This window comes from Lepus europaeus, chromosome 2 (genome assembly GCF_033115175.1).
Source record: "Lepus europaeus isolate LE1 chromosome 2, mLepTim1.pri, whole genome shotgun sequence".
Classification (NCBI taxonomy): Eukaryota; Metazoa; Chordata; class Mammalia; order Lagomorpha; family Leporidae; genus Lepus; species Lepus europaeus.
The window spans coordinates 89204289-89228960 of NC_084828.1; the positions used below are offsets into that span (position 1 = coordinate 89204289).

At 36.8% G+C, this 24672-nt stretch overlaps 1 protein-coding gene across 1 annotated transcript; it reads right to left on the reverse strand.

Moving 5' to 3' along the window:
• Positions 1–1605: 1605 nt before the first annotated feature.
• CLDN16 (claudin 16) lies at positions 1606–23813 on the reverse strand. Its single transcript, XM_062177444.1, has 5 exons — positions 23643–23813; positions 9562–9664; positions 7150–7314; positions 3138–3329; positions 1606–1739 (listed from the first exon to the last, which is right to left on the reverse strand). The coding sequence occupies exons 1-5, from the start codon at positions 23811–23813 to the stop codon at positions 1606–1608; spliced, it is 765 nt and encodes a 254-aa protein (XP_062033428.1).
• Between the last annotated feature and the right edge of the window lie 859 nt (positions 23814–24672).

Here is a 24672-nt window from a genome sequence, read left to right on the forward strand (position 1 = left end):
AAATCTAGTGAACTATAATTAATTTTTCCCTACCTTCCTCCAAAATTTCAAGAGACGTAGAATTACTAAGATATGGTAAACAATGTAACATGAAATAAAGATGGAAAAAAATTAAAATAAAAAACCAAGATAGAAAAAAGTACAAGTTTTTACATTCATAGAATAATCTGTATATAGTTAGTACAGATAATCTACAAATATTTTTAAATGTTAATCTGTCAATCACAGTTAATATTCATGAAATAATGATGATCCAATTGCTCTTAACTCTAAAGTTAAATTGAAATTTTCCTTAGGATACTGTCAAAAAGATGCTATATGAAGTCATGAACAACATTCTCAACAACAATATGCACTGGAACTCCAACTCATTTTCATATGATTTTCAACTTTCTAAATTAAAAATAATTTAACTTGAAACATCTTTTGGGGTTTTCAAAATCACAACTTACTTTCCATTTTTTTCAAACGACTAATTTCTAGTTCAGTTGATAGTACTTTAGAGTTTTGCAAAGGTATTGTTAGTCACATGAATTATAAAGATCAGACAACTGGAAATTAAATTTTATTATCTGGTACAAAGCTGTTATTTAAAAAATTTAAGATGATTACATTATGAACATGAATAAAATCCTGTTGACAATCATTACTGAATTTCTTAAATGTGTATATAATTTCATTTTTAAAAAGAATACATCTTATGAGAAAAATCAATTTATTCAGTAGAATTGTGAAATTTTATTTTCATCAGCATGCATTAGTTAAATTTTGTAATTATTTTTCTGGGTGCTGATGACCTAGTGGAAAATAGATAGCTGAATTGCTAAATCCTATTATGGTGAATTCATGAAGTATATTTGGATCAATAAGTGAGTGAACTCCTTGATTGAGTTATTATGGCTCTAGTTTAATAATTTTACAGTATGTGGGCCAGGTTTGGGTGGTGGTGAAATAATATGTAGAACTCTTAAGGTCTTAATGAGGTAGAGAATCATCAGGGACTCAAGTATTAATTGAACATTTTCCTTTGACATTCAGAGTGTGGAGAAAGGACTATGTTTGGCTCTCACTGATGACTAGGCAGGAGGCTATTATATTTTCTGTTTTAACAGAATCAAGGCAGTAGTCGGCTGGCTTGGATACACTGCTGTGAATTGGGAAGAAAAACCTTCCTCAAAGTTGTCAAGTAATTAATTTGCTTATTGACAATACAAAAATTGAATCCAAAGCCATGAGAAATGTAAGAATTTGCTAATCCCTTAAAAACTTGAAAATCTGGACTTCTTTGAAAATTGCTGATTAATGTTAAAGTGTAACTTTCATGACATAATCTGTAATAGCAATATATAAATCACTAGCAAATATTTCTACATGCAGGCAACCTTATTTTAAAATATGGGCAAAGTGTGTGGGGAGTAGAAATAATGAGTAAAAATAAAACTAATAATAGAAGGGGAAATAATAGTGGAATCAACATTTTGATTAAGCTAGCAACTAATTTAGTTGAATGTAAAATCTAAATAACTAGGCCTAGATTGAGCTACTACTTTATTGAATGTTCTGATTGTTCAATTTAATAACATAGACACAGATTGATGAGGTATTTTATACTCTTGTGTCTATAGCATACATTTTGGCAGTCTCTGTCCGAGGGGCCACATATGACTTGGCCATGGGAACACCAGTAGTTGAATAGAGCTTCCTCATGGAATAAGGGTAGTTTCTCTCAGGTCCAGCATCTGTTTGACAGAGATAAACACAAAGATATAAAAACATGTAAGACTCAGTAAACACCAGAAAATGAAAAAATTAATTCCATTCCACTTTGTATGTTCTTCCCCAAAAGAATTAAGTATATAAAATTCTTATATATTTATATAGGAAGCAAATAAGAAATGAAGAATAATTCAAGAATAAAACCTGAAAATTTCATCCTAAAAGTTATTTTCAAATGCAATATTCAGTCCAGTGATTTCCTTTTTTGTTTTTTTTTTTTTTGTTTTTTTTTTTTTCTGATGAGAATTGTCTTAGTTTATCAAATGATATTTTTAGGAAAGCAAAATAATACACTAGATTCTTTTTTGTAATTGTCTTTCACTTCAATGACTTCTTAATTTTTATTTTAATAGTTATTTATAATTAACATATAAAAATTGTGTCTACTTGTGGTGTACCCTGTGATGCATCTATGCATGTATAGATTGCGTAATGTTCAAATCAGGGTACACATTTCCTCAAATATTTATCATTTCTTTTTGGTGAAAACTTTAAAGTACTTTCTTCTAGCTTTTTTTTTTTAAGATTTTATTTATTTTATTTGAGAGTTACAGTTACAGACAGTTAGAGGGAGATCAGAGAGAAAGGTCTTCCTTCCATTTATTCACTCCCCAAATGGCCACAACGGCCGAGCTGCACCGATCCAAAGCCAGGAGCCAGGTGTTTCTTCCTGGTCTCCCATGCAGGTGCAGGGGCCCGAGCACTTGGGCCATCTTCTACTACTTTCCCAGGCCACAGCAGAGAGCTGAACTGGAAGTGGAGCAGCCAGGACTAGAACCGGCGCCCATATGGGATACCGGACTGCAGGTAGAAGATTAACCTACTGCGCCACAGTGCCAGCCACTTCTAGCTTTTTAAAACCATACAATACATTGTCAATATCAAAAACTGCCCTACTGTGCAAAAGGCCACTGTAACATATTTCTCCCATGTATTTATAACTTAGTATCTGTTTATCAAATTTTTCCTATTCCTCCTAGCCTCTGGTAGCCATTTTATTCTTTCACAACAAATATTTGTCTGTCTCTCAGTTCATTTGTCCATTTAACTCTAAATATAAATTTGTTTGATTGAGTGAAGTTATATACATGATAATATATAAAAATAGCCATTATATGTTTGAATATTGGCCATTGTTGTAGGTTTAAATTTTCTTTTTTCAACTGATATACCATTGATTAGGTAAAACGTTTTGAGCACTGTATTGTAAATCATTTTGTCCTCTACAATTGAAAATATTTTATAGTAATAAGTAGGAATTTCATGACAGTATTATTTTGGCCTGTTGAGGTGTGCTTTTAGTGTTTTGAAAACAATAGACATTAGAGGGAAGGTAGTGTGCTATTTTATTTTGCTCTTACCTTTAAAGAGGTATAAGCAGCAGGTGAGAGAACCTCCAGCTAAAAAACAACCCAGAGACCCAGCCATTGCAAGCCAACAGGACCAACCAAATTTATATTGGATGCCAAGAAATATATTATGTAAAATCAGAGAAGAACGTTCTACGTAAACATCAACAGCATACCACAAAGAGCCAATGATTCCTGGGGCACCTGTAAGGAAGGAAAGAGGCTACGATAACATGAAGCATAAATCCAAAGATGTCTGCTTCCTACTCAATACAGACAGCAGCATTCAGAGAGGTAATGGTGATGCTGTGGATTTAGGGACAACTCAAATTTTGGACAATCCCTGTATCTCATATTGTATATCCTCTGTGTGTGTATGTGTGTGTGCGTGTGTAAATGCATTTGAGTATACTTATGTGTGTATCTGTGTATATGTATATATGTATATATAATATGTGTGTATATATATATATACCCATATTGTGTCTCTTCCAAATTTTATCTGAATTTATACAAAGAGAAATATATAAAATTAAAATAATTCAGTTCTTAACTGTTTGTGTAAACTTAGTTATTACAATGGTTTTCTTTAATTTTTCTATCTTTCCACTGCTATTTTAGTATTAGACAAAAGAGAATACAAAAACAGCAGAAAAAATAAGGGCAACCCAACACAAATAATAGAGTACAGGTTCTTTCTAAACTGAATTTTTAGATTGCAAATATGCATCATTAATGATGTCCTGTCGCTTTTAAGATCCATTGTTCAAAGTGCACAACTCAGCACCCATATGGAAATTGTAGTTTTAACATCATTAATTTTAGTGTGCTGGCATCAAAACAAATAAACTGACATAAAATTTTGTTTATTTTTAAATGAATCCTTATCTGCCACCCCGACACCATATAATGATGAACAAAGAAATAACATTCTTTTTAAGTAAAGTTTAATTACCACAGTTTAGACTCTCTGATGCTAGAATATTTTAAAATAATGTCACTTGGGTTCCCTTACTTTGATGGGGTAAATTATATGTGAGGGCCTACATGTAAGAAAGAAAATGAATTGGGGGACAAAAGACTATGTTACAAAGAAGTTTCTGAAATTTGGGTTGGCATTGTGGTTCAGTGGGTTAAGACTATGCCTGTCATACCTGCATCCCATATGAACCCTGGTTCAAGTCCTGGCTGTTCCACTTCTGATCCAGCTCCCTGCTAGATCACTGGTGTTCCAGGCTTCTGGCTTCAGCCTGGCCATTGTGGTTATTTGGGTAATGAACCAGTGGATGGAAAATCTCTCTCTCTCTCTCTCTCTCTCCCCTTATTTGTGTCTTTCCCTCTGTCTCTGTAACCCTGCCTTTCAAGTAGCTGAATATAGATCTTTAAAAAAATAAAATCTGTAGGTTCAAAAACCTAAGAACTTACACTATTTTTTCCCCTAGGGTGTCTCTGGTACCAAGTTAAATTAATATTTAATTGCATCTCCCTAATTGTTTAATGCAAGAAATAAATCAAAAATATATATCCTATGGCAAACAGTGCATAAATTGCTTTATCTTTTCTTTTTTTCTTTTTTTCTTTCTTTATTTTTTTTATTTTTGACAGGCAGAGTGGACAGTGAGAGAGAGAGAGAGAAAGGTCTTCCTTTGCCGTTGGTTCACCCTCCAATGGCCACCACGGCCGGTGCGCTGCGGCCGGTGCACCATGCTGATCCAAAGGCAGGAGCCAGGTGCTTCTCCTGGTCTCCCATGGGGTGCAGGGCCCAAGCACTGGGTCATCCTCCACTGCATTCCCGGGCCACAGCAGAGAACTGGCCTGGAAGAGGGGCAACCGGGACAGAATCCGGAGCCCCGACTAGAACCCGGTGTGCCAGCACCACAAGGCAGAGAATTAGCCTATTGAGCCGCGGCGCCTGCTCTGTATCTTTTCTATAATACTGTTTCCTAGAGGTATAAATTGGAAACTCATTTCTTGAAACTTAGAAACAGATTACTGAATTTAAACATATATGTATAGAACATGATAATTCTGAATCAGGGTTCAGAATGTTTGGCCATGCCTGGCCATTTAATTTACCACTTCTGCAGTCATTTCCTCAGGGATTTTCTTCAAAGATTTGATTTTCTTTACATTTTTTGTTGTCTCATTTTTTTTAAAAATAAGGTATATATGATGCTACAAAAAGTATTCTTGAGCAAGAGCTGTACAGTTTTACATAATGTTTAAATTTATTAAATAAAACACACTGGTATATGCAGACTTTTTTATATCAGTAGGGAAGGGAATGGATGTTCTGAGAAGGGAGAATTGCCTAAAAATAATTAACTTCTTTTGCACAACATGAGGATCAAGTTCTTGACTCAGTATTTCTGAAAAAAAAAAAAAAAAAAAAAAAAAAAAAAAAAAAAAAAAAAAAAAAACAACAACAACAACAAGGATTTGGATAGGCATTTGGCCTAGCAGTTAAGATACCTACAAGCCATACAGGGCGCTGTAGCTCTCCTTGACTCTCACTGCAGTTTCCTGCTAGTGCATACGCTGTGAAGCAGCATTGATGGCTGAGATGGCTGGGCCCCTGTCACTCCTATCAGGGACTTGGATTGAGTTCCTGATTTCCAACTTTGACCATGTTCAGCCCCAATATTTGCAGACTCTTGGGAACTGAACCAGTGGATGGGGAGCTCCTTATCTCTCTCTTTCCTTCTCTCTCTCACTCACTGTGTCCCTCTGGTTCTCAAATGAATAAGTAAAATATTTAAAAACCAGGGAGTCCCGGTTTTGAGTGTGTGAAAAGTAATGCCCCGTGCAAAGACCTTGCTCTATTCACAGGAGCAGTTCAGGGTAGCGATTACTGCTCTGACTTCACCCTAGTTTGCAGATCAGGAAATAAGACATGAATGAAGATACCGCACATATAAATCACAAAGGATTCTTACTTCCAAGTCACTTATGCATTTACTACTCTGCACTGCCTGGTCAGATTACCACATATATTCGTTTGTCAAACTTATATTCTAACTGTACAAAAATGGCTTTCTCTCTGAAGACTGTGCACGAAGGTACTCTGATTCCTTTGGCAATACCTCCTCCCAGCTTGCATTAGGACCCAAAGGTATCGTGGTGTGATAGAGGAAGACTACGTTTTGAAACTGAAGGCAGATCACTTTTACTAATAAACACCATGCAAAGACTTGTTTTTTCATTTGTTATGTTTGGTTTATTAGTTTTCAGAACTTCATTTCTTTATTGGCTTCTTAAGGCTGGATAATGGTATAATTTCTTTATTTTTATATTAATGTAATGATCAAATGGGTTTGCACATGATAAAAATCTAACACAGGATATGATACAATTTAGCTCTTGGCTAAAAATAATTGATCAGTGTGAATAAAGGTAAAAATGTGGCAGCTTGGGGTTTACATTTTCATTTAACATCAGGAATAATCACAAAGGAAATTATTTTAAAATTCCACAGCATTATATAATTTTAGAAATAGTTAAAATTATATCACATACCTTAATTTGGCATATTAACATATGATTAATTGTCTTATTCTAAAGCCTGGTAGGTCTGACAGATGTGTTATTTTAATTTTTTTTTAAAAAAGATTTATGTATTTAGTTGAAAAGCAGAGCTATGGGGTAGGAGGAGGGGTAGGTACAGATTTTCTATCTGCTGGTTCACTCCCCAGGTGGCCAAAATGGCCTGGCCACCAGATGCTTCATTTGGGTCTCCCACATGGGTGTAGGGGCCCAAACACCTGTACCATCTTCTTCTGCTTTTCCCTGGCCATTAACGGGGACTTGGATCATAAGTAGAGCAACCAGGAAACAAGCCAGTGCCCATATGGAATACCCATTATTCCACAATGCTGGCCCATGATGGATGTACTCTTCATGGATTCAATGTAGAAAAGCAAACTACACATGATGCTAAAACAAACTGAATCAGAACAGCATCCTTTTCCTTCACCTCATGTTCCTAAGTGAGTTTCTCTTTGCTATTGCCAACCCAGACAAGTACCTGCTATTAGCATTGTGGTTCCAGCAACAAAGCAGATGCGTGCTTTAATGTATGGCTCATTAGGAAGGAATTTTATGCAGTCAAGACCAAGGAGCAGGCTGATGAATCCAAATCCAGCTAGAATATCTGCAGTAATCATCAATGCTCGGGTTGCCACCAGCTTCACTGGAAGACCAGGAGGTGTGGTTACAGTAAAGTCAGAGGAGGGAACTCTCGGAGGTGCATCAGAAACCAGACAGCTATATGCATCAACATAGGTGCGACAGCAGAAGTCAGATAGTAAATTTGCATGAACTTGGCTATGAGCATCCCTAATTTTTTTTCATAAAAATTTTAAAACACAATATTATTCACATTATTATTAAGTTAAGCATTCATTTGTACTTAGTTTTTCTGGCATCATAACAGGTAACATCCTAGTAGATAGTGGGGGCTTTAATACATGCTTTACATTTTCCACATGCTCTGGAAAAAATATTGTTCACCAGTATTACAGCTGAATGCTGAGTTGAAGGTGGATTAACTATTCTGCAGACATTACCCAATGAGTATTGAATGAATACATGATTACTACAGTTAAAGTTTTCTTTCCAAAAGTAAATATTAATTAATTAAAATTTGGCCCAGGGTAGCAGGATAAAATGTTTTTAAAATTCATTAATTCGGGCTTATGGAGCCATCAGCAATTCTTTAGAAGAATTAGCTTCCACCGTTCTGAAGCAGACTGCCTCTAGAAGTCAGGTCACGTTCTCCTTCAGTTTTTCAGATTGTGACCTTTCTTGGCCAACATTCTGTATGAATCCTTCAACTTCGCATTTGTCAAATTAGCATATTCTAAAGCTACAGTTCAACAAGAATACATGGTGGAAGGTCCAGGAAAGAGAAGATCAGGTGCGTAGATGAGGAACTCTAGCGTCAGCTTCTGCAGTAGAGGTTTTTCCAACTGTCAAATCTTCGCACACTCTGAGTGGCAGTTATGCTGATTTAAAAATAGGGAAATCATGGCACGAATGGAGGAAGACTACTTGAAATGGAAGCTATTTGTGATACTTGGCTGAGGGCTAAGAGTAATACAATTTATTCCAATCACAGTACAGTAACTATATTTTATTTTTATTATGACATGGGGTCTTCTTGCATTTTAAATAATTTTTCCCAGTAGTGGAGGTAATCATAGGGCTTATTTGATAATAATTTGTGTGCCAAAATGCAGAAAATTTTGCTCATTTTAATTTTTTAAATGTATAATTTTTCTAAAAGGAAATCAATACATAAAATTAGTTTCTGCCTTATGAGTGGGTCAATATGCTATATATACGTACATGTATAATTATCTTAACAATATATATGAGTATATATTCATTCCTATATTAGTAAATATAAAACAAAGGCCTTATGGATTATATTTTAAAATGTTTCAGGCATATACCTCCAAAATAACATCTAAAGAAATTTGAGAGTGTTGTTCTTTGAAAGTGTTTGTCCTTGCTTGCAAAAGCTGTAGAGAGGAAAAACCACATTCCAAGGGTTTACATTTCATTTATCTTGAGAAAAGAACTTGCTATGTGGTGCCATCACCTATCATTTGCTTTGAAAGAGACTAAAACCACTTTGCTTTAATAATGAGACCAGTGTTTCTTGGCACAGTTTAATGTTCTAAAAATATTAATAAATGCTATGGAGAAGTGTTGAACCAATCAATAAGATTTTTAACTTAAGATATCTCTTTATTCATGATAACATGAGCCTTGCTAACACCCAATGATAATTTAAAGATGAAAGTGAGGAACATGAGGATCCAGCATTAACACTGCCAACAATGCGTCCTCTGTGTTGATTTTTTTTTTAATACACTGATCCCCATAGGTGTGAGTCTCCTGGGTTATCTATTTTACTGTGTCTGTTACTCCCTCTCCTACCCCCTCTCCACCTCTTTCTTTCCTAGAAACGCTCAGGTGAAGTGACTGTAAACCTTCTATTTGATCTAAGTCATAGCTTAAAGTTGTCGCTTAAATGCTTTTCATCTAACTTTTCCATTCTAGTCATAAAATAATGCTTTAAAGAAGTTAATTCAACTCAAAAAGATTTTACTATAGTCCTACTCTGTCTGAGGCAGTATGCCAGAACTTTTGAGGATATCAGTGGTGAAAGAGATAATATTTTTAACCTCAAGAAATTTACAAATGTATAGAGAACTATGCAAAATAGTTTGAAAATACCATTTCAGAAATGAACTCAATTTCTAATTGCAATGTTTTAAGTTGGATAGAAACTTAATACAGTACTATAAAGAAAAAACTAGAAATCTGAGCTCAGTTTTTGATTTTCTATTTTTCTTTTTTCTTCTTTTTTCTTTATTTTCTTTCTTTCTTTATTTATTTGGACAAGAAAGGAGATCCAAGACATACGTACAGGGGTGTTCTGCATATATGGAATCGTACTCATCACAGGTGCGAATCCCATCAAAAGCATTTGTGACACACTCCCACCAGAGGCCTCGGCATTTTGTGCTCACCTAGAGGTTGGAGAAAACACTGTGTGAAACAATTCAGGCAGGTGCACTTCAGTTCCTGTGGCTCAAAGAGGGCAATCAGCTGTTGTGTTTGACAGCAAAGTACAGTGCTTACAAGCATGATCAGAATTTCATTTATAGCAACAATGCATAATAGAATGTTTTACCTTAGGCTCTGACAATTAAAGGCTTTCTGAGCAAGAAATGGATCCACTTTCTTATGGGAGTGGATGTGGAAGAGAGAGAAGTTTAAGTTCCCGGTAGGAGGGATAAAATCAGAACTAAACATATTCAGATATCTATTATTGGTTCCTAGTTTAACCTGGAGACAATCTTCCACTTCCCTGTGCTGACATTTACTCATCAAAAAAAAAAAAAATGCACAACAATGCATGACAATTGTTAACATTTTGAGTCTATTGGGACTGTACATTTGTTCAGGAATACTGAGTTGCATGAAGAAAACTGCTATTTTATGAGTTCATAAATTTAAAATAATTAGCCAATAAAGCCAATAAATGAAAATACACCAAAAGATGAAGTATAAAAACAACTCCACTCCAGTATCCTTTCCCTCCCTGCGCCACTGATATATTACAAATGTTTATACTATGATACAGATGTAAAAAAAAATTATTCCAAACATTAATTTAATATAACTTGACATCTGTAAACCACTGTCACTTAGAAATAAAGTGGGGATGACTCTAAGTGTCCACTTGGTGCTAAAAGCCATGAGTGCCTTGAACTTTCCTATATTTTATCCACAAAACTTAAGTAATAATAGGTTTCTTAAATTGTAAACATGCCAATAGCAAACAGCTTCAAGTGTTCTTGACAGAGCTCATGCATATGGAACAGTTTCTTCTGACTCAATTACAGATTCACATTACCTTGGAAATCTGGGAATAGTTTAGTAAACTATAACTAAGAATTATTTTGGAAAAGGAAAATTTAAAAAGTTTCCCCAACGAAGAATAACTTGCGTAGCAGTGTAGGAAGAAGAATGCAAAAAAGGGGATTAAATTGGTGTGGAATGGAAAGCAAGGGGGAAAGAGCACTGCTTTGCAAAAGAAAATAACATCAAGGAATACGGCCATGTGAAACTCTGTCCAAGCTCTGCATTGAAGTCTGGTTTGTGCCAAGGAAATCTCTGCTGCCTGAAACCCCACTACAGTTTTGAACGTGGCACCTCTCTTTCTATGTAAAATACATTTAACTGGTAGTAGTGAATGATTGTATATTGAATCTATACTATGAGACAGATAATATTTAAGCTTATTATTTCATATACTCCTTAAAGAATGTTCTGACATATCATTATTATCATTCATTTTACAAATAAAGAAATGGAAGCACAGGAAAATTAAACAATAACCCTGAGGAAGTATAGTTAATAAATGGAGGAGTTAGGACTTGAAGGCAACGGTCTCCCTCTGTGCTATTAAGCATGGCAGTGTACTTCTAATCATTTCAAAAAAAAAAAAAGAAAGAAAAGAAAAGAAAAGAAACAAAGAAATTTGTTTCAGGCTAAAAACTCCAAAGTTGGATATTTGGGCAAAATAAGCTCGAGCTTGAATCTCATCCCAAGGCTATTATTATATAAAGCCTCTCTTGCGTTTCCTTTTCTTATGGTAAAATCCGTAAGCAATACTCTGAGATTTATGGAAAACCATCTGATCTGGGGAAACCCAGAGACTAAAAATTTAACAAAGAAAATCCATCTTGTGAAATCTAACACATCAATTCTCAAAGAAGGATGTGAGAATCACATATACATACACTTTCAATATAAATCAACACACTTATTAGCTGTGTGTTAAATGAGACAAGATGTTGTTGCTCCTGAGCCTGGATCTCCTGATCTGTATAAAGGAGATAACATGATAGGGTGAATACATATATTTAAAAATTATAAATACACATGACATAAACAGTTTCCTCAACAAATGGAAATAGTAGTATAGTACTGGAACATCACAATGACCTGCCTAAATAGTGGCTGCGTCAAATTTTACTAATTAAATGGAGAAAAGCAGATTGGTGACCCTCAAAAATATGCCTGTAAATATGACTGTAATGGAAAAAAGGTCTTTTGCAGAGTAATTAAATTAAGAATCTTCAGTGAGGAGATCATCTTACATTATACAGATGGGCTCTTAACTAGTGACAACTATCTATGTAAGAGACATGCAAAGGAGAGAGAAAGAGACATGCATAAAGAAGGCAGTGTGGCCAAGGAGGCAGGGATTGGGGTCATGCAGCCACAGTAAGCAGCACTCGAGCATGGATGGCAAGCTGGAAGAGGTGAGGGAAAAACTATCCCTAGATCCTTCAGAGGCAGCACAGCCTTGCCAGCACATCCATTTCAAATTCCTGGCCTCTGGAACTACAAGGAATACATTTCTCTTGTGTGAAGCCACTGGTTTCGGTCCTTTATTACAACACCCCTAAGAAACTAAGTGGAGACATATTGCATTGAACTGCTACATCACAACAGGAGAGACCTTCTAATAGCCTTCTGCCCTTTGGTCTCTCTGTTAACAGAAACATGCCGATCCAGTTTATTGTAACTTGAGCTAGGTGTGTGGCTATCAAGTCATTGTGCTAAAATCGGTGACTGTCCACAGATTCCTGATATTAAAGTCAGCCACACAACAAGCTAACTAGCCTACTACACCCTTCCATATATATATCACATTATTTAGAAAGTGGTCTGGGATTATATGCAAAAACTGCTAGTTAACACTAACGAGAGTATTTCTATCTTGCCAAAATAATAGTAGTGTCAGTTTCAAAGTTATTGATCATTTACCCACAACGACCATATTTAGAAAAGCAATGAGCTCATTAGAAGAAACAAGGAATCCAATTTCATTAGGTATTAATGCTCAGGGGCATACTATTTGATTGCTTGGTATTCACACTCAGTTAAGGTATGTGAGAATAGTGGCTATAATTAACAAAACTTCTGTGTTAATACAGCACTTATGGGAGACGCCCTTAAAGGTGCCTTTGTGCACAAAAGACAAGGTTAAGATATTTTATGTCATTTACCATATTTAGGAAAGCCTTCTTTGCTATAATATATAGTCTTCGTCTACTTATCCATCTGTTGTAAAAGGGCTTCTTAAGAACTCTTTAAAAATCAACAAAATGTAGGTTCTTGAAAGTGTTAAGGCAACGTTCTTAAAAAGGAAATAATAAAATATGGTTTATACACTTAAAATAAAATATAGTTAACCTTTCTTAAAGGTAGAAAACAAACAAAATATTAACTGGTAATTTTTATTTCATCGGTCACCCAAAATAGAGATTTCAAACTTTCTCCTTTTATGATATAATTTATATATGCACAGAAAATAATGTTAAAGTAATTTGTGTGTTATTTCAGTGAACATTTGTTGTTGATGAAAGCAAGGAATGGAGAATGTTGTTGATGAAAGCAAGGAATGAGAAGTCAATTCATCCAAGGTATGACAACAAAGTAAAAGTCACACACACGAAGCCAGTTTTAATTAGCTGACGATAGTTAAAAAGTAAAGATTTTACATAACAGTCTATATTTCTGGCCTCTCTGGAGACTTAGTCAATCAGACAACCTGGATTCCTCAATCCCATCCATCAACAATTAGCAAGAGCGATATGGCTGCTTTCATTCAGGCAGAGCTGTGCTCACTAGTTTCCACACAGTTCCTCCTCAGGCTGCCTCTTTCTATAAGTTGGCTATCTAGTTCCTGAAGGCATTTGAGTTTTATAATCCTGCAACATTCTAAAGAGGATACAACTTCATTTGCTGTCAACCTGTCAAGCTTTAGGAATCATTCAACACTCACTTCAAGGTATTCCTTCTTCAATGAGGCTTCCCCCTGAGCCTGTTCCTAGAGTTCAACTCTTCCTAGCCTGAGATCCCAAAGTATTTTGTCCACATGTTTATAGTACTTATAGCATTACATGATCATTTAGTACTTGTCTGTCTCACATTTTTCAAGCTATACTCATTGAATGACTGTCATTTTAGTCACCACATTAATTAAATGCTAAGGATCCAGCAATTACTAAGATAGGCATAGAATTGCCTTAAGAAATGTAAAGTCAATCCTTCTTGGCATGTGATAAGATCTCAATAGATGTTGATTTGAGGGAAAAATTCTGCAATTTTTCTAATACATAGATATTTACTCTCAATTGTACTTTGAAGTATAAAATGGTTATTGAAACTATATACACAATTGTTGCTTAATATGTGATTTAAATTTGCCCTAATACACTACCACAGCTAAGGCCAGGAGTCAAAGTACTACTATTTATAAATTGGAAAGTTTACACTGATATGCTATCATTCAGTCCTAGTCTACCCTCATGGCTCAAGGAAGTGTTTAATACACCCTGCGGAACAGCAGGATAGCACTTAGAGATTTTTAGGGAAACCAGATTGATGATACTCCTCCCAGTTGAGGTGGACTGGTATATTTAGTACTTTAACCCTGGGGTCTCTTATTCTTAAACTGTGTAGCCACCTCCCATTAAAGCTTTTCCATCTTAGTCTTTGCAAATTTTTCTTATACATCCTGTAATACAAGCAACAACATAGAATATTAACCGTTTTGTCTTTAAAATTCTATTTATTTATTTGGAAGGCAGAGAAACAGAGAAAGACACAGAGAGAGCTCTTTCAACCTCTGGTTGATTCCACAGAGGCTTGGAATAGCCAAGGCTGAATCAGGTCAAAGTCAGGAGACTGAAACTGAATATGGGTGTTCCATGTGATTGCAAGGGACCCAAGGACTTGGAACATCAACCATCCCACGGTTGATGATTTAGCAGGAAGCTGTAATTGAAAGTGGAGCCTGGACTTGAACCCAGGTACTCTGATATGGGATCTGGGCTTCCCAAACAGGGAGTAAACTGCTAAGCCAAATGTCCACCTCACCTGTTTTGCTTTGTTAGGGATCTTTAAGGAATTAGATGAAGTGAAAAAACTACTTGATTTGGAGATGATCAAAAAACTTGTCATTGATTTCTTCTCTAGTCACATAGGAGACTATATATAGTATAAATATATATGTAGTAATTTTACACAACAGACTTAGTAAATTTGAATTGTTGGTTGACCTCCATCAAATGACACCTTTACTTGTCAATATTCATCATCAGGGATGAATAAATCATAAACCAAAAGAAAACATGGAAGTTATATTATTGTAAAAATCACCTTGTAAACACATATTATAAAAATGTGTAACTTCCAAAACCTTTTACCATCATTATGCTAATGTATTAACATTAAATGTGCAATTTGTATCTAGTACTTACTTAGTTTTTTTAAGATTTATTTTTATTTATTTAAAGTCAGAGTTACACGGAGAGAGGTAGGGAAAAAGAGATCTCACATCCTCTGGTTCACTCCCCAAATGGCTGCAATGGCCAGGTCTGTGTGAGGACAAAGCCAGGAGATTGGAGCGTCTTCTGAGTCTCCTGTGTGGGTGCAGGGGTCCAAGAACTTGGGCTTTCTTCTGCTGCTTTCCCAGGTGCATTAGCAGGGAGTTGGTTCAGAAATGGAGCAGCTGGGATTAAACCAGTGCCCATATGGGATGCCAGCATCACAGGCAGTGGCCTAATCCTTTAGACAAGCCAGCCCCAGATATATTTATTAATATATAAATTTTAAAAGCATCATGATATAAATATATATTTTCTTCTAAAATTTGAAATATTTTCAATTTTAGTATAAAATGTGATTGAATTTCTTAAACTTGAATTTGTCTTAAGATATATTTATTTGAATGTCAGAGTGACAGAGACAGGGAGAGAGAAAGATCTTCAATATGCTGATATCATCACCAAATGGCTGCAGTGGCAAAGGCCGGGCCAGGCTTAAGCCAGGAGCCTGGAACTCTATCTTGGTCTCCCATGCAAATAGTAGGGGCCCATGCCCTTGGAACTTATTCCACTGGATCTGAAGTGGAGCAACCAGGACTAGAACTGGCACTCAGGTGGGGAGCCAGCATCACAGGCCGTGGTTTAACCCACTGAGCCACAATACCAACAACTAAAATTGGATTTTTCACTATTCTTTTTGTATTTTCATTTTCTTTCTTTCTTTCTTTCTCTCTCTCTCTCCCTTTCTCTTTCTTTCTTTCTTTCTTTCTTTCTTTCTTTCTTTCTTTCTTTCTTTCTTTCTTTCTTTTTTCCTTCCTTCCTTCCTTCCTTCCTTCCTTCCTTCCAGTCATGGCCTTGACAAAGATAAGGGAGCAAGCCTAAAATAATTTAGTTATTTTTCTACTCTTTTTATGTCCTATATTATTAAAATCTGAAAGAAAACCGTGAAATAACTACTAAAATATATTTGTTTTAGTTTTATCTGGCTATTTCTGTATGGGATAAAGGTATGAATAATAAAGTGTGGTATACTGCAAGCTTAATTGGTAAGCTATCATTATTGTGATCTTCATGATTGTATAATCTGATTTATATATGCAGACTATTTCAACTCTAATATTTTTGATTAATTTATTTAAGTCATATATATTAGAATACTTTTCTTACAAAAGAATAGCATCACAATTTTGCAATAATTACAGCCCAGTAACAAAGACTGTAATGCATGTAGAATGAATAACTTTAAAATATTAATTTTTGGGGCAGGCGCCGTGGCTCACTTGGCTAATCCTCCGCCTGAGGCACCGTTATCCCATATGGGTGCCAGCTTCTAGTCCCTGCAGCTCCTCTTCCAATACAGCTCTCTGCTATGGCCTGGGAAAGCAGTAGAAGATGGACCAAGTGCTTGGGCCCCTGCACCCACGTTGGAGACACAGAAGGAGCTCCTGGCTCCTGGCTTCAGATCAATGAAGCTCCTGCCGTTGCAGCCAAATGGGGAGTGAACCAGCAGATGGAGGACCTCTCTCTCTCTCTATCTCTCTCTCTGCCTCTCCTTCTCTCTCTGTGTAACTCGAACTTTCAAATAAATAAATAAATCTAAAAAAAATAAAAGAATGGTAATTGTTTCCTTACAATGGTGCTGTTCATTTAGAGCTCGGTGTAAGATTTCCAAAGATCATCTGTTCACTATATTTCAGGCATATATTCACTTTTGACAAGTATACCAAGTATCCTAATAAGTGCTCCATCAGTTCATGTGAACAAATGTTTCATAACTTCCTATTGTGTGGATGTCAGTGCTAGGTTCTGCAGAAAATCAGGATTTTAATAGGAGAACATTTGTAGCCTCAAGCATCTGCAAAAGAGTTTGAAATCAATTGAAAAGTAAAACTAGTATATAAATAATCATAGCGCATGTTGGATGTAATAATTTTAATATGAATTTTATGTCTGAAAGGATTGCAGCATCATTAATGCTAACAGAAATCCCAGGAGAGAATATGATTATGGGGATGAAATAAATTCACATATGAACAACCTTTCTTTGAGGCAATAAAACTTTGATCACAGCAGTGCTTGGTGTACAGCAGATTTTCAGTAAATAATTCACAAAAGACAAACTGAAAACAGTATCATCTTTTGAAGACACCTTTTCCTTCTGATAATTGAGAGAAAACTTTCTAGCCTTGTAAAGAAACTGCTTTTCTACTTCAGTATGTAAAAGTACGAGTTGCATTATCTTGTACTTAGTATACCTATAACATAGTTATTTCAAAATTTGTTTCCTTTGGTAAAGGTGGGCATTTGATAGATAATTTTTGCTATTTGATTCTATTGTCTGCCTTTTATTCTGAAGTCACACAAAAAGGAAACAGTCATAAGTATATAAATGAGCAAACCAGAGATCAGAGAAGTAAATGAATTTTCTTCCAGAGAATCAATAGCGAAAATAGGAATAGAACTGAAATCTCATATCTGTCAGTTCAGTGAACATTATACAAAATGTCATCTCCTCCTCCAGAACAAAAACACAACAATGAACTGCAAATAGACAACAATATATCAAACATTTATTGGCTTATTTGTATTTTCCTGGGATAGTGGTGAATGCTACAGATGCACAAGCTCATTTAATCCTTACAAGAAACTTACGATGAACATGTCATCCTACTCACTTTACAGAAGAGAAAATGTGGTTTATAGTATTTTAATGTCTGCCTAAATTTAGACAGCTACCACCTGACAAGGTAGGATTTAATTTCAGCTCCCCTCTGATATCAAGTCTAACCTATATATTTTACCACCTTAAAGGATTTTGTCTCTGCCTCCAGATGTGTAATAAGCTAAGCCAGAAAAAAAAATAATAGTGGGAAGGGACAGTGATATTGTTCCATAAGAAATTCTGTAGATACCCTAATTTTCTCTATTTAAACTTAGTTATGTGATTCAACCATGTTTCCAATTATCCCAGAATGGTACAGTGATTGTGTCTTGACTTATCCCTTCATCACTGTCTTTCTCAGATGCAATCAACTATCAATCTCAATAATTCTAATTCTTTAGAGTTTTCTCATATTGTTACATATTTCTTCATGCTAGTCATCTTCATAGTTCAGATCATTATTATTCTTCCCCACTCCCATCGGTGACAAAAGTCTGCTAATTATTTCTCCATGCTTCATTTTACCCTTTCCACCCATTCCCTACCAGTAGTAACCAGGAAGACCAACCTCTACAACGCACATATGTGTTTGGTTATGGTGAAGCACACTGCCTCTAGACACTATCTGATACACAGAGCCTTTGATGAACTAGCCCCTGTATGCTCTTTGCAGTGTTATCTCTTACCACACTGAAACGTGTACATGTGCTACAGACATGCTCTGGTATCTGGATCACTGTGCATAGCATTTCCTATGGATAGGAATACTGCAGCTTTCACCTGTCTTTCCAATTCTAATAATGACATCTCTTTTTCAGAACAGACTTCACTGATTACTTAAGACTGAGTGACTCTGCCATGACCTGGGAAAGCAGTAGAAAATGGCCCAAGTACTTGGGTCCCTGCACCCACATGAGAGACTGGGAAGAAGCACCTGGCTCCTGACTTCAGATCAGTGCAGCTCTGGCCATTGTGGCCATCTGGGGAGTGAACCAACTGAAGGAAGATTTTCTCTCTGTCTCTCCCTCTCACTGTCTGTAACTCTACCTCTCAAATAAATAAATAAAATCTTAAAGACTGAGTGAGCTGTCCACTCTGGGTTATTTGCTACTGGGGCACTCGGCACATTGTACTGTGACTATGAATTTACATGTGTGTTACCCCACTACGCTGGAAAAAACCTAAGGAAGCTCCAGGTCTCATTCACTTTCATAAAATTGTACCCACTACAGTGCCAGGTGTATAAAATTTCTTAGGAAATGCTGATGAAATGAAGGAAGATAGAAAGTAAATAAACAAATGATGGATAAGTAGAAGGATAAAGGAGTAAAAAGGAAAAAGAGGTATAGAAAAGGAAGGCAGACAGTAATACAGAGAAGGCGGGGAGCTGGTGCTATGGCATAGTTGGTATAGCCACTGCCTGCAGTGCTGCATCCCATATGGGCACCTGCTTGAGTCTCGGCTGCTTTACTTATGATCCAGCTCTGCTATGGCCTGGGAAACCAGTAGAAGATGGCCCAAGTCCTTGGGCCCCTGCACCTGTGTGGGAGACCCAGAGGAAGCTCCTGGATCCTGGCTTCAGATTGGCTTAGCTCTGGCCATTGCAGTCATCTAGGGGGCAAACCAACAGATGGAAGACCTCTCTCTCTCTCTCATCTCTTTCCCCCCCTCTGTTTCTCTGTAACTCTGCCTTTCAATAAATAAATCTTTAATTTGAAAAAAAGGAGGAAGATAAGATGAAGAAAATGAACGAGGAAGGAAGGAAATAAAGAAATTTTAAAAAGCACAAAAGGATGTAGGGAAGGTAAGTGGCGGGGGGGGATGAACTACAGCAAAATGTGGAATATTCAGACTAAACTCCACAGTGGCACTTCTGGAGGAAGATGGAGACATCATTGATCCCCCAGTGACTGACCACCTCTCTGGGATTGTCAACATAAAGAGAGATCTGATGTTAAAGAAAGTAAGGACTACAAGGATCATAGAAACAACTGAGTTCTGCTTTATCTTAAAACTGATGAAACCAAGCCCAAGATAAGGGGTGTAGATTCTCAATGGAGGCAGTTAATATGGGTTAAGATATGAAGCTGGGAGCTGGCACTGTGGTCTAGCAGCTAAAGCCTCTACCTGTGATGCTGGCATCCCATATGGGCATCAGCCCGAGTCCAGGTGCTCCACTTCAGTTCTAGCTCCCTACAGATGTGCCTCAGAAATAAGGGTACTTGAGCCCCTGTACCCATGTGGGAGACCCTGGGAAAGCTCCTGGCTCCTGGCTTTGGTCCAGCCCAGCTCTGGTCATTGCCACCATTTGGGGGAGTGAACAAACAGATGGAAGATCTCTCTCTCTATCTCTGTGTGTGTAACTTACTTTTTTAAAATAAATAAATAAATCTTTTAAAAAAGAAGTGAAGCTGGCTTAAAAGCTCAAAACTCAAGTTCTCTTCACCACACCAGTCTCTCCTGGAGACACAACTGATTTAATAATGACAAGAACAGGAGAGTAGTGGAGGACCTTAGGTCACTGATTAAGGCTCTGCGTACCGCACTTCTGTGCATAACTTCTTTTTTCTTAATATTTTTTAAACATTTATTTATTTATTCAAAGGTAGAGTTACAGAGAGGCAGGCAGAGAGAGAGAGAGAGAAGTCGTCCATCCATTGGTTCAGTCCCCAAATGGCTGCAACAGCTGGAGCTGGGCCGATCCAAAGCTAGGAGTTTCATCTGAGTCTCCCCCACATGAGTGCAGAGACCCAAGCACTTGCGCCATCTTCCATTGCTTTCCCAGGAGCATTAGCAAGCAGCTGGATTGGAAATGGAGCAGCCAGGACTGGAACCAGCACCCTTATGGGATGCTGGCACTGCAGGCGTTGGCTTTACCCACTACACCACAGTGCTAGCCCCTCTTCTTAATATTTGCAATTAATACAAACAACTTCACGTTTAGAGTCAGATATGCTGTAGTGAGAGAAAAGAATATTTGAGCTCTTTTTGACTCTTGATTTGTGTTACTCACATTAACTCTGACAATCCCTGAGTTTCTCTTCTCTTCTGCTTCAGCCACATACACTCTTATACAGAAGTCCCCTGCTAGCTGGCGCCACGGCTCAATAGGCTAATCCTCCGCCTTGTGGCGTCGGCACACCAGGTTCTAGTCCCGGTCGGAGCGCCGGATTCTGTCCCAGTTGCCCTTCTTCCAGGCCAGCTCTCTGCTGTGGCCCAGGAAGGCAGTGGAGGATGGCCCAAGTGCTTGGGCTCTGCACCCCTTTGGAGACCAGGAGAAGCACCTGGCTCCTGCCATCGGATCAGCACAGCGTGCCAACCGCGGCGGCCATTGGAGAGTGAACCAACGGCAAAAAGGAAGACCTTTCTCTCTCTCTCTCTCTCACTGTCCACTCTGCCTGTCAAAAATAAAAAATAAAAAAAAAGAAGTCCCCTGCTTCCATGCCTACCTTTTAAAAGCCTTTGTATCATATCAAAGCTTTGCACAAATGACTTTTCTTCAGTGAAACATGCTTCAATGTTCCTAACAGAAAGTGATGACACTGTCTTCTCTGTTCAAATATTACTTTGTTCATGTCTTTCTGAAAATCTGAATTGACTTATGTCTTTATTATAGTGTTGTATGTGTCTCTTTTTTCCTCCATTCAATGTATATTCCTGAAAGACATGGCCCATTATTTATCTGTCCTACTAGGATTAGCACAATATCTTCTATATGGTGTATCCATTATATATATTTACATTTAAATGAACCATATATCTACTTTTCAACTCTCATGCCTGTGTCATCCTGAACCATGAACAATCTATATATCCATTATGCCCTCTTATTTAGAATTTTCAGGGATATTCTTTTAACACTTTTGGTGTGTTGACTTGTGTTTAACAGTTGTTTAAATTGAGCTGTGAATATTAACCGATGGGAATAAATAAAGGAGGGAAAGAAGAATGATTGGGTCAGTAAATATCAGAAACTTCAAATTAGTGGATAATAGAGTGGCGTACCATTGGCCAGTTGGAGGAGAAGTTATTATATAGCCCTATTTTCTTAAAAATATTAACAAAGAAACATGTTGAGCAAGAAGGGATTTTGATTGGTTGTGGGGTTCTTTTAACATGGAGGCATCTTGGGGAATATTTATGGAAAATATTTAAGTATGGGGAAATAAGAAAGAAGCTAACAAATATTAACTCTTGTCCAAAATTAGCCAAGATTTACTTGAAGTGAAAAAACTGGATTGCTCATTCCCTTCATTTTAACTAAATATGTTCTTGCACAAGCAGATGGCAAATTGGCTGGATGTACTGAAATGGAAGCAGGAAGACAGTTTAAATGCCTCGATTCCCAATCTCTCTCAGCAAGTCTTGACCCTTTCCAAAACAGTATTTCTTACCAAGTGAAGTTAGCAATTCTGTCAGCTTAAGCAGAAAGACTTTCAAGTTGTTTCAGAAAATATTTTAACAATGCCTTTAGATAGAGTTTTGCACATTTTTAACATCTTTAGAAACATAGTTTTAAGTATGCTCAAGTCAAACATATTTCTCTATTAATCACTTGCTACTAGCACTCTAGATAATGGCAAACTAATGACACCAGAATATTTTATCTGCACTTTCCCCTGGACTCACTTTAAAGCAGAAATCCTTTACAGTATTGCAATTCTACCACAAATTTTAGAAATATAATTTTCTAAGGCTAAAGAAGTATTTTTAACTCCATCCATGAAATGTCATGCAGAAGTCAGAGAAAAATTAAAAGCAAGAAGAAAAATGAATGGCAAGAATAATACACAACAAAATAGAAAGATCATTACTTTATTTTTCTACTTCTAACTTGAGAGTTTAATAAATAAAATTAGAAGAAAAATATGTAAGCTTGATCTAAAGTATCTTTCCTAGACTTTGTATAGGTGACATTACCACATTTGTTAGAGTAAATTGTTCCCTTTAGGAACATAAAAGAGCAAATTGTGTTGCTATGTAGTCTTTATTTAAGTTCCTTATACACTGATTCTTTTTCTTACCTGTGCTTTCTAAAGCTTCATTAATGAATAGCATCTGATTCTGAAGATTTGCTTTTCAACTCAGTTCCTCCTCTCAGATTCCTATGGTTTCAATAAATGATTTCGAATTTCAAAATTACTTTCTTATGAGCTTCCCCAGTGATGAAGATAAATGTGAACCCACTCCTTCATCTCTGAATGACCAGTAAGTTCTCAAGAGGAACTCATTTGTATCAAATGGTTTTTTTTTTTTTTTACATATAAACCTTTTATTTAAGGTATACAAACTACATGCATTTCACATATACAAATTTGGAAACATAGTGATTCTTTCCCCCCTACCCTCCCTCCTGCCCTCACTTCCACCCTTATTCCTCCTCCCTCTCCTATTCCTATTTTATTTTTACAAAGATCTATTTTCAGTTTACTTTAGAATCATAAGATTAACCCTATTTCTTAAATCCACATCTGTCACTAATTGAGGATGCACTGGGAAGACACCACTCCCTTGGAATGTTTTCTTCTACTTGGGACATAGCAGTTGGGCAGTTTTTATATACCTTGAGCTTGATTGTTAAATGTCTTAAAGTTTTATCAGTCTTTAAGAAAACTTACCATACTACTCTCAATGAAGTCATCAATATTAAAATAAAATATTGTTATTGTGAGAAAGGAAGTTCTTTGAATGTTGTTCAATGTGATATATACAGCAATGGAAGAGACCATTCTGGAGTATTCAGTGAAGTTATCCTTATTTGTAAAATGGGATAGCAATATGTACCTTATAGACACAGTCAATAGTAAGCATTCCATGTTGGCTTTCTCTGTTATCTCTCAACCTAAGTAGGAAACGTACTGAGTGTTAAGTATGGCAGTGGAGCTTAGAGGAATTTGCACTGACTAGGTTAAATAAAAGAAGTTGCTGGCTTCTTACCTCCAAGGAATCATCAGCATTCACCATCCAACAGTCTGTCCAGGTGGCCGCAATCAAAAACCCAGTGGAGAAAAAGGCCAAGAAGCAGGCAAGGTATTGAAGATGATCCCTCATGGTGGTTAGGAGTCTGTTCTGAAGAGACATATGGACGGCAGCCAGCCCTGGATCCATTCAGGGAGCTTGAAGACTATCAGTTTTCTGTTTCTGGTATCTGGGGATGTGGAAATACAGGGTTCTTGCTTTTCTTTCCACCCCACTGTAGGCGTCTTGAGTTGCAATAAGAATAATACAAACAGGCTGTAACCGACAGAGTGGTCCTGGAGATCATTATCTGAAGCATCTGGCCTCCAATCAGAAGCCAGGTCAGTGGAACGACTGCATATGTTTTGGAAGGGGGAGAAGAGGAGTGTGGGGAAGGTTTCTCACCCAGATCATAGAGTACCAGGAGATAATGGTCACCAGAGACACATGCCACTGCCAAGATGGAGCTGAAGAGGTGGGATCTTACTCCATGCCAGAGCCAGAAAACTAATCTTTCACAGGACCTCCAGCGAAAGTGAGCTATTTTCCTCCCCCTCAGAAGGCTACATAGTTGACTGACTGCTATTTTATTGTTAAGACTCTTTTAATATTCACTGACTACCTCTAGACAGACAGGCCACTGGAGAAACTATGCTAACTAAGAGCTTGCTCAAGGGAGTTTGCATTCCTAAGTGTTTGGGCAGAACAGCCCCATGAAGGATTTCTAGCACCTGGGCATCAGGCAAAGCCATGGCCCCTAACCTTTTAGCACTTCAGGGTGGGGAATGAGTGTACATTAAAAATATACTTCAATTTTTAAATCATTGTATGCATGTGCTATGGTGTGGTATTTCAATGTAAATACATGAGTATTTATGATTTGCATAGTTATCAACACATCACCTCATTTGTCTTTTGTTTATGATGAGAACATTTAAAGTCATCTCTGGCTATTTTTAAATATACAATACATTTTTGTTCATTCTTGTCACTCCACTGTACAATAGAT